Genomic DNA, 11,892 nt, shown 5'->3' on the forward strand with positions numbered 1-11,892 from the left:
AAGCACTACATGCGCCTCGAGGCGCTGGGACCCATTGTATCCGTGAGGTAGTATTACATCTGGCTTTTAGGATGTCCATGGAGCCATTGGAGGAAGTGGGGAAGCCAGTGGAGGAAGTGGGTGGGGTAAGGTAAAATAGGTGTGGCCTCATAAAAAGATTTGAGCACCTGAACTTAACATTTTTCAAATTAAGCACTGATCACAAACCTGCATTACACTCAATGTTCAAAATGGATGAACCCAAATTCATAATATCTAAAGTACATTCCAAAGTACAGATTTTCAATATAATGAAGGAATGGTCAACGTGAACGTAACTATTTAAGTTTTAGATCCTACCGTGTGCAGCAATTAGGGCTGGAACAACCAAACACACCATAGTGATCACATTATTCATTGGTTAGAAGGCTTCATTGGCTACCGATGAAGGCTAGTTTGTGATTTAAAAGTTTCGTTGCCACATAAAAAGTAATTTTTTCAAGGCACCTCGGTATAACAAGTGCTGGCTGGGAACATGCTACCAAACCACAAATTATGACTCTGGTTAAAAAAAACAGCCTGCCATCAAAAGCAATAGATCAGCTGAAACTCAATGTGTGCTTAATGTAGCTAAAATATGGAAATACACAATTAAACATTCATCTGCCCTTCAGTGATATGTGAGCCTCTGAGAAAAAGATCAAAACAAACTTATTCTGAATCTTTGTCACCTTTGTTGAATAAATAGGAGCCCCTAAAAACTTTTCTTTGGCTATTGCATTACAAGAATCTTTTGTTTATGATGGTGCCAGGCATAAATGGAATGGTCATGATCCTACTTGACATTTCATTATGTGTGTTAAAATGTAGGTTTTGCTTTACTTATCAATAATAACATTGTCAAGCAGGTTTTTCAGCATGTGTGCCACTTTAACATAAGGGAGCACTGTTTTCTGATTGAGTGTGCTTTAGCAATCTGGGCCTGTATTACCAAAAGGGTGCACTGCCCTTACCTGTGCCAAGGCACACCTTTAAAAGGTGAGCTTGGTCAAACAGGGACAGGGATCAGGGTAGCAGTGAATTAATGATACCCTGGGGGCTGTACATTCAATTAAATACAAAGCGACTGCTTCTAATCCACTCCATGTTTCAAATTGCAGCTGGCAACTCGCCTGCTCTTTGAAGTAGGAAGAGAGATCCCACTGTGGGTGGGTAACGTGAATGACAGCACCCACCTGCAGAGGGATGTTTGTGAGTCCATGGGACTCTCTTTTCCCTTCCAGTGGGTTGACCTCAGGGGGTCGCACTGACTTGCACCACCATTTTGTGGAGCATTGTCAGTGTGCTTCCTAAGGGCATGGTTGCATCTGCGCCAGAGTCCATGATACTGCATGGGTGCAGAGTCAAAGAGATTCCCTCATTTCCATGGGGCCAGGCCCCCATGCAAATGAGGGAACACCCATTGAAAATAGTGCTGGTGCTACATGTGCATCAGTGGTAGCACTTTTACAGAAGGGGCGCACACGCGTCTGCAGCCCCTTCTGTATAGCCAAAATGCCCTGGGGAACAAAAAGAGGGTGCTCACACACATTGTGCCCCCAAGACATTATCTGTAATAAGGTCCTGGTGCTAATTTTACATTCGTAGTCTTGAACTACTTACACTGTTTTGAGTTTTTGTATAGCACTGCAAGCCACTTTGCTCACGTCTTAAGGCACTCTGGAATTACATAAGTTATGAGAGATTGGTTAGCAGTTTTGTATAGGCCACCAGATAATCAGCCGGCAAGAGTGTATAATAAGCTGTTGCAAGCCTCTTACGTGGCAGTTGTTGAAGTCTTCAGAAGGGAATAAATGGAGTTACTAGAGTATAGGGTAACCCAAGAAGGAGAGGTGGGGGAGCTGGTTTTAAGCCTCTAAGCCAGTGCTTCCCAGACTGTGGGTTTGTGGGTTGCTGTGCACTGCTAGGTTGCAAGCTGATTTTTGTTTGGACGCGAAAGTCCAAGCAATAAATAAAGAAGCTAAATTCTGGAATTATTTTGTTGCATTTACTGCACTTCAAATAGAGAACTCAACTGTCAGGCTATGTCTTCTAAAAAAACCTCTGCTTATTATTTTAACATGGGGATTGGTGTTTACAAGCTCCTCTCTCTTTGCAGTCAGAGAAAAAAAGGAAAGTGAATTATTAGACAATCTTGCTGAATTACAGCAGGTGTAAAGGAAAGGCTGTAGGATGTAATTTTTTGGTAACACACAACAAAATGTTAATACCTGCAAATACACTGCACACATTCAGTAGTTAGAATATAAAAAATGACATATATATTTTTGTAATTCTGAAGTGCGATGGTAACAAAGATATTAATAGGATCAAAACAAATCAAGGCACTTTACTTGGTGATGCACAAAAGAAAAATATTCATTGAAATTCGATGTTGTCGTATGATCATTTGTGTGAAATATAGTTTTATCAGTAAAACTGTATTTCTGTGCAAATCTAATGACCATTTTAATTGAAATTATGCTACCTGTAAATGCCAGTGCGCTACAACACTATGCTTTAGTTAGATTTGAAAAAAGCCTTCTCATGTCCATGAAAGCTAAGTGGATAACGAATGTTGGTTTTTCCCAAAATTGGGCCATGGTTCTAATGGGAAGCACTGCTCTAAATGAAAGAATGGTCAATTTCAATGTCACTTTTACCATTAGTTCTTTCCTTTGTGTACAGCACTGCTTTGTGATGATGACGGTGATCAGGGAAGGCTTGGGCTCAAATGTATTAGCACTTTGCATCTGGTTTACATCACAAAAGTGTTGAACTGGGTAGTGGCGTTTCTGGCCCATGTGCCGCCTGTGGCAGCCCCTGTGTTTGCTGCCCGTGGCGGTATGTAAGAGCTGGGGTGTGTGCTGGTGATTCCCACGACGGACACAGGTAAGGGGTGATGGCTGCCACCCCCAAAACTCGCCTTGTCCCCCCCTTGCTAGGCCACTGAACTGCGATTTACTTTTCAGCAAAAACATATTTTGTGCTGGGAAGTAGTGGTTAAGTAAGTCTAAGTAGTACAATGTGGTACTTACTTTTGGTTAAGGGTGTGCCCAATGGGTTGTATATGGGCGTATCCATGCATGCGTTTTGATACAAATCCCTATGTACTAAAATTGGATTTGTGTCAAACTGTATTAAACCACCTCGAGGCAGGTGCAGGTTTGTTGAAGTTTTATTTCTCCAAACTTCTCCAACTTTCCCTGTGTGTTGTACTGTAAAACACACAAACAAAGTTAGAAAAAATATTAAACGATGTCTAAGCATAGTATTTTGAACTGGAAGGTTAGCCATTCAGCACGGACCCTTTGTGAGGATTCATGCACACACCGTTGTACACTAGTGGAAAGTGCGTGTGGTGCAAGGATGCCTAAAGCAACTGACGGAGAGGAAAACAACAGGAATGTCATATCTTAGTAGGTATGGGACGGCCTTGATGCCTCCCTTTCACACAATGCAGCACATAATTTCGAAGTGTTTTTTAAAAAGCTAGGTAATGGATCCCAAAATCACCCTTGAAACATAAAAAAGAAAATCCATAAGGTAGAAGCATAGTTTTGGAATAATCATTTTGTATCTACCAACCTAGGGTATATTGGACAGATTCAGGGAGGCTCCTGGTAAGGACCATAAAGCACTTCAAAACGTGACTAATCTTGAATCCCTTCAGTGTCATGTGTGGGTTTTATTGGTCATAAATTGCAATTTACATTTTTGCTCAATTCACACATCAAACATTCTGCCAAACGTTGCTTCAAACAGCTATGAGATTCCAGATTTAGATCAGCTAATCTGTACAGCAGGCTGCCTTAACATAAATGCCCCATTGTTTGTCAAATGCTTGTGCTCAGTTTGCTCACTGGGATGACCAAGAGAACACACATAGGAAGATGTGACTGGCATTGCCTGTGGAAACATTCTTTTGTGTCATGAGGATGAGGAACCTACATCAGGCAGACTCATGATTCAATGCCTGGTGCTGGCTTAGTAAGTTGACCGCACACTGCTGAAATATGCAGCGACCTGCAGATCGCAAGCTTGAATATGGCGAAGCTATCTCTGCCTCCATCCTTCTGAGGCTGATCAATCAGGTACCATTATATTGGATAATTATAACATGGTATTTATGATACTTCAAAATGAAAAAAGTGTGGTATGATACATGAAAACAAGTTATTATTATTAAAAGACTTTTCTTCTGCAGCTTCTCAAGACCCTTAAGTCAGGAACCTAAAGTGCTGGACAAGACTTAAAAAGTACAAAATCGTGTACGATAAAGGTTATACTGGTTTGAAACAATAACAGAATTTGACCCCTGGCAGCTAATGGTCTGTGTTATTATATGGCTAGTGCTGTGAGCTTGATGTAGTCCCTTGTTGAAATTTCTTGTGGGAGTCACAGCAAAAGAACTTTAAAAAAGTATAAAATGATCCAAAAAACGTATCATGCCTTATTAGAAATTCCGATAAAGTGTTTACATGTTTTTTAGCCAAGGAAATGCATGAAGTCAAACTTAGGATTCAGAATAGAGAGGAAGGAAATTTAGTTTTGGGGCTAAGTTAAAAGAATACATTTTCCTGAAACCATCCCTTAGTCAAACTGAGGCAATGCACCATCAACGGAGAATCTAGGCGCCACTACCTCTCCTGGATAATAACATTATCTGAGGATATTCATCTTTGTTGTATTGTATTGTCATATTTATATTGCACTTACCACCGCTATAGGAGTTACTGAAGTGCTTGCCTACATGGGTAGCAGACTACACTGTGTAGGGTGTTCTGTCTTTGTTTAGATCCTATGTGGGAAATGTTTCCATGTTGTGCATGAGGACCACCGAGGTGCAGTTATCATGCTATGGGACACAACCTTTAGCTGCGCTTGATGGATGAAAAAGTGTGAGAGATAGGAGCACAGTTTATGGTTTTCAGTAAGGTGGCAGCTTTGAGCAGCTATGCAAGTCCTTGTATGGTATTTGTTATGCTACTAATTCACTTAATTGGTTCCTGCATGGGGCTGTCCATTCTGAGATATTTTGTTTAAAGTTTAGAGCAGTGAGCGTGGATAGGTTAAAGGGAGAAATGTTGGAGAGATCTGCTGTGATGGATTTTGTTAATATCCTATATCTAAATGTCATTATGTGATGTAAAGAAGCGGACATAGTATGTAGCTAGTTGGGACCTGCAGTGGTAGACTACATGAAAATCCTCCATTGGCCAGCAGCCTGTCAAAGCTCTCGTCAATTATCCCATGCCTGTTCAGTTGGAGATTGTTGGTTTATTTGCTGTGGACCGGTACAGTACTGGGAGATGAACATGTCCCATAGCAGTTTTGTCTTATGTGAATTTAAGAGTTTTAGGCAATAAAAAAGGCATTATTATACTGCCTGTATGAACTATTATCATCTGCCCAACTGCTGAGTGTTACGCTATTTCTAGTAGTGTGAAATATATATTGTATTTGTATTGCATTTGCATTTATATTGTGTTTACTACCGTATACAAGGGGATGTAGCACTTTACGCATGACAGCATGATCCTCCGGATCCCAGGTTCAGCAGATTTTTAGTGAAATACCTTCATCTCTAACCTTTACCAATATGTTTTATTTCTTTTAAGTGTCATGATTGCAAAGAACCAGTAAGCTGTTCTGAGAATACCAGGCCTTCCTTGATCCCTTTAGTTCCATCGATCATCTTAAAATAATTGTTCTCCAAACCAACTACTATACCACAAGGCAGCTTACCCATTCAGTCCACCTACTGGCAAAAGTTGCCTGGACCACTTTATAGTACTGCTCTGTTCCAGGGTCTTGATCTGTGAAACACTTTCACTGTCTCTCATTTTTAAGATATTAAGAAGACATACCACACATCTCTGTCCTTTAAAGGTTGACCCAGGTATAGAGGGAGCTTGTGTATATCATGTAAAGTATTTACTCTCTCTCCAACAAGGTATATCCTAATAGCCAAACAGTAAACCCAATGTTACTCATCAAGGGATTAAGATTGTCAAAATAACCTGGATTTTGAAATGGCCTCTTATGGAAGATAAAGTGTATCATGTATGAAATCTACCTACCATTCCTCTGAATATTAATGTGAAACACCTAATATATGGCACCGAAGCGGGTTATGTCCACTGCGTTCAACACTAATATGGTGAGACGCGATGGTGCCAAACTCACCATAAATGCGGTTCCCTCTCGGTGCAGCTTTTCCACCGGCGTCCACGAGCAGGACTTGAAAGACTTCCTTCATGCCCAGTGGAACGCAAATCCAACGAATCCTGACAGTGCTCTCATGCTGTTTTTAGCATGAGAGCAACTCCAGAATTGGTTGGAGCAGGCTAACCCAGCGCTCATTTTGAGGCTGGAGACTGTGCCAGCAACCTCTCGGCTGTTTCACAGCCCTGCTATTGCTGAGTCTACAGTGCGCATGTCGGGCTGGCCGACGCAAAACAGCCAGCCAATTCGTCATACGCACTGAAAGGGGCAGCAGTTATCCTGCAATCACAAGATTCAGCCCCACCCCCTGCCATCTCACACAAGCTGTACAGAGTATGAGGAAAGGGCAAACTAAAATGGCATTGCCATGCCATTTTATTTATTTTTGATTGCCTACTGCGCTCGCAGCAGGCGGGATGACGCTCCTCTGCACATTAGGAGGAACCGCCCCTGGCTAAGCTACAGATTACAATGCAGACATTGGACAGTGAAACCACCAAGCACGTACAAGCCAGAGAGTATGAGAACAGACCTTATACTGTTACTCTCACTCTGCTTACAGAGAATGCTCTTAAGCCCTACTTTCCAGACCATTACAGGTTGGGCATCCCTACAAGCAAAGCATTTGAGAACCAGGGCTCCCAGTTTACAAGTTTTCCTACTTCGAAAAATGTATTCACAAATCAGGCAAGACGGGAAAAGTCTAGTTGACCACGTTAAGAGCAATATACTGCTCACTGAGAGCCCTTGCAAGAAGTGGAAGGCAGGCACCTCATGAACTGACAGCAAGACTACTTCCAATCGATGTATCTCACGAAGTCCCTTGTACACAGGCAGAGAATCTACAGCACAATAACATGTTTGACTGCAAGCACCACCCTGTAGACACATCAGTTCCACCCTAAGGATCTCCTAGTGATTGCAGACTAGGAGGGTGTGAAAAAGTGTAATTTGCTTCAGAGTAGTTATGAGTAAGGCAAAATTACTAAAATGACACCTGTGTAACAGAATTTTTTCCTGGTCCTAGCAAAGACCCACATAAACTCAAGGGCAACTACATTATGAACAAGCACCTTTGAGTCATATCACAGAGAACCTCAAAGAGAGAACCAAGCCTCAGTATCCCAACTGCAAGCTTCACACCTCCCGATAGCTAACAGCGATGCCAGCTTTATTATGGTTTGTGTTCTGTTTTGGAACCTTGACCATGTTCACATCTGGATCTCTCCTTACTACATGAAATTCTAACTTTCAGAGGAACAAACAGCAGTTCCACCATCCTCTTGGTTGGCTTAGAGTGAACAACAACATAACAAAAAGTGATTACATTTTTAAAATTAGCTATGTAAGCATCCAAATCAAATTTAACTATGTGTCCCAAGTCGAGAATCATATTTTTACCTGCATGTATGAACAACAATATTTGTTGGTTGTATATTTTACAATTCACAATTTTCTAGTCTATTCTCCCTTTCCACATTTCAACTCAAACACTGACTGCATTTGTTTGCAACATCTGACCAGCGGCTCATATATCCTCACCAGCCTTCTATTCCTAAGCATGTTGAGATGTTTCTGCATTGCTGCATTGATTCTAGAGTAGCTGTACCCAGTACTGGTCCATTGGGGTGCGGTCAATAAAAGTTTTAAGGACGCCCGCATGAGATAAATCTACTTACAATGAATCTAGATAGTGGGTCTCCTGACAAGACTGTTATGGATCGTGCAGTGCTGGGCGGGTGCCAGCATTGGACTTTTCTCTTCTATGGAATCTTGTGAGTCCGAAAGGATTAACCACAAGCATCCTCCAATACCTTTCTACTAAATGACAATATAAGACGATATGTGAGGTTTGAAAGTTGATTTCACATTCAAATCAACATAATTTCAAAGATAAAAATAGAGATGAAAGTGCCCCACACACCAAAAAAGCAAAATTGTTCAATGGATGCATCGCAGGGTTGTACAAAGTGACTTTTAGATTAGTGCTGGTCTGCAGAAAGGACAGAGAAATAATATATGAAAATTCAACTATCCATGCTGTGCATATTTTTCCCAGTGATTTCCGTAGGTGAGCACCAACACTCACTTCTAGGGGCCAGGACTTATTTTCAGATTATGCACAAGAGAGAGAAAAGCAGAGAAGATAGAATGGAAGAGAAATATATAAATACAGTGACAAAGGAAGAAAGCAGAGATTAAAAGAACCTGCAAGTGTGAATAATGAAACAGGAAATGGCACTACAGCCAAAGTATTCTGTATTTTATTCGTAGTGAAGATCCAGAAACACAACGCTAACTGTAGCTAGCATAAACATCAACTCAAAAGTTTCGATCCACTGTTGGACTTAAAAAACACACTTTGTGATGGTGAAGAGACAATAAAGGCTAGCGTGAGCCCTCACAGAGCTCACTTATGTGACAAAACAGAAATGCTAGTTCAAAATTCAAGATTTAGATGAGTTTCACACATGAATGTGTAATCTGTCAATAAAGCAGAACGAACCACTACAAACAACCGTCATATACAGTTTCAAAATGACACAACGAACACAACTTTTTTGACAACAAAAAAATTAAGACTAAAGATTACTGGGTGCCTTAAAAATCCAGTAATGAATACAAAAATAGATTACATTTCCATGCATAAAAGTGTAAATAACAAGTTACGATTTTAAATTGAGTAATGGTTAAACGCACACTAACAGAAGCCAACAAAAACTCAAACCAAGCCAATTAACGAACGCATTGCTTGCAATTAACCCAATTTGCCCTAATTGAATTACTCTCCATTATAAGTAGCACGTGAGCACTACCAGCCGAAAATAAAACACACGGATTTAGAGCGTCCCTTCTTAATAGTTTATGTAACTTTTATGGGCTGCTAACAGTCCTCAGCATGGCACTGCAGGGTGCCGTTTGCACTCAATCCCAAGTTACTTAATTAGTTCGAAGTTAGAACCTTACCTGCATAGTGGTCGAACACCGTAGGGACGTACTCCTCTGGGAACGCGTCATTCGCATAACTCATCAGCAGACATGTTTTGCCAACCGCGCCATCCCCTACCACCACACACTTGAGCATCTTCACAGTCCTGCTGCCGGCGTCTTCCTCTCTCGTGCCCATTTCAGCGACCGGCAATCTCCACAGGCAGACAAACAGCAGAGAGCTCTTTTGCTGTTTTTTTTCTCGTTTTTTGGAAGCTCAAGAAATCACGCCAATGCCCCCATGCTGTTGCAATATCCTCTAACAATCACCACATTTTGCAAAAAAACGGGGTAACTGGCTGTTTTGTCCACGTATTTCTAAACTACAGATTGTCCTTTCCCTTACTGGTTTGAGTCAGGAAGCTTACCTCATTCTGACAGAGATATCTTGGTATGTGTTGCAACACAGAAATACAGTTAAAAACCGTGTGAGGCTTTTTTGACTTTTCCCACTTTCCTCCAACCCGGCTACAGAAACCGAAGCCTCTTGCTGCTAACCCCACCCAATTAGCCTCAGAGGTTCGGGGTCTCGCGTGGCATGGAGCATCAGACGGCAGTAGGGATTTTTCTCTTTCTCCGGCGTGTTGTGCGTGTCAGGAAATCATGAGTTTCCTGCTGAATTCCATATTAGGATCAGTGGGTCGGTAAGAGGGCTAGAAACAATAGGAGCTCTGTGTGTGTTTGTATTTTACAGGAACCATGCCAGGACACGGAGTAAGAAAAACACCAGCAGTCCCACTGCAGGCTGGGCTGTTACACTTCCTGCTCCCTGCCCCTGCTCTCGGTAATCCTAGCTAGAGCGGCTGAGAAGGCCCAGGTGACGACGTCATCACTGTACATCACTCTAAACTTTTCCGGCTCACAAGGACACATCAGGGCGCGCTCACAGGAAAGAGTTCTCCACCGGCCCGTTCACACTTTTTGAGTGAACAAAACTGTGTCACCCAGCTGTCTGGTGAAAAAAAAGCAGCTTTAGAGCAGCTTGGGTAAAAAATCCATCCTCTGGCCTTCAAACTACTGCTTGCTGCTAATCCAAAGTGGTGGTAAAGAAACGGAGAACAGCTGTTAAAATACGCTGAAGTTATAAAAAAAACGCTGCTGCTTTAGTGCAGCTGTCATGACTGTATTAGGAAAGCATTTCTAGTAATGACTACACATATCTTTCAACCAGCAGAAACATTTGTCGCCATTGTTTCTGCCAATATATATGTTAAAAAGGTACAAGAAAAATGAATTCGCGTTTTGTCTTTTTATTTTTTAGAATATATTTGAATATATACACGATACACAAACAAATAGTTAGGGCCTGATTCCTAAAGAATTTACTGTGATTTACTCCTGAACTAGCATTAGAAAAAGCCACACCTACTTACAGCAGAGCCCTTGTGAATAGTGCCCTTAAAATAAGAATTTATGATTAATGTGGACTTGTACATACATTATGTGTTCCCCCAAAATCTGGATTCACAAAAAATGATTGCAGAGCCTATGCCAGGTGAACACACACCTACACATGTATGCTCACAATAAACCATGTCTACAGCCATAGCAGTGACAGGAAAGGGAGCCATGGTTCCTAAAGCAAATTAAAAAAAAATGCCACACTGAATGCTGATTGGGTAGTATGCAATGGAAGACCTTCCAACTCACATGGCACAATTATGTGTCAGGGAATAGGGGTTCTCTTTGCACAGTTACCCAGTGAAGAGCAGACATTACGCGGTGGAACACAAGGTGTGTAGAGTGGGTAAGTAGCTCATGTTTGGAGGCTCTACACAACCATTTACATTCAGTGGCGGCTCCACGAGGGAGTGCTGCGGGGCGGTGGGGTGGGGCGGGCAGGGTGGGGGGGGTAGTAAACTCCGGCCTACGGCAGAACAGAGTTTAGTAAATAAATAAAATGAATTACATTGCGCGCGCTGCAACGCCACAGCAGAATGGAGTTAAGTAAATAATTAAATAAAATTAATTACATTGCGTGCATTGCATCGCCCTTTGGCGTTGCAGCGTGCACAATGTCATTTGGTTTATTTAATTATTTATTACCTCTGTTCTGCCGTATGATGGAGTTTACTACCCTCCACCCTGCCCCTCCCCTGCCCCGCCTCACCGCCTGCATTATTCCCTCAAGGAGCCGCTACTGTTTACATTACTGATTTTGTGCCCCTCAGGTCATCGGGTCCAGCCTCAGAAGCTTTTGAGTTTTTGTCTCTCATTTAGAAGTGCCTCAGGTTGTGCTCAGCACAAAGCCCCACACCTCTAAGACCCCTCCCCCTCTTCTCACATCGTAGAACATTTTTACAAGTTGGCAGGTATGCAGTGGGCTTCCCAGGTCTGTGGACTCTGCAGGGTGAGACTGTCCTATAGGGCAACCAGGCAGTGGCTAATGGGCTGGTATGACAGGTCAGGGTGAGGGCAGTTTTCTAGCAGTTGTGGACCGTATTTATGGCCAGGTGGACCATTTTTTTGTTGCTTTCCCCGATATTACCATTTTTTTAGCTATCTGCTTCGCTAATGGGGGACCACTTTTATTTTGCTGCCCAAGCCTATTTTTTAATATTATTTCACAAAATACACTAGAAAAATCTGGGCTAGGATTGATCAAATCCTATTCAGTCCGTTGTCCAGTACAAACCATTACTACACAAGGCATTGGTA

At 42.0% G+C, this 11,892-nt stretch overlaps 1 protein-coding gene across 1 annotated transcript in view; it reads right to left on the reverse strand.

Moving 5' to 3' along the window:
* Positions 1–9,930, reverse strand: part of RHOJ (ras homolog family member J) — a 581,705-nt gene extending 571,775 nt beyond the window's left edge. Inside the window, exon 1 of the mRNA XM_086937940.1 lies at positions 9,214–9,930. Coding sequence (XP_086794066.1) covers positions 9,214–9,373 — 160 coding nt within the window. The 5' untranslated portion in view covers positions 9,374–9,930. The remainder of the gene's footprint in view (positions 1–9,213) is intronic.
* Positions 9,931–11,892: the final 1,962 nt, after the last annotated feature.

This window comes from Lissotriton vulgaris, chromosome 9 (genome assembly GCF_964263255.1).
Source record: "Lissotriton vulgaris chromosome 9, aLisVul1.2, whole genome shotgun sequence".
Classification (NCBI taxonomy): domain Eukaryota; kingdom Metazoa; phylum Chordata; class Amphibia; order Caudata; family Salamandridae; genus Lissotriton; species Lissotriton vulgaris.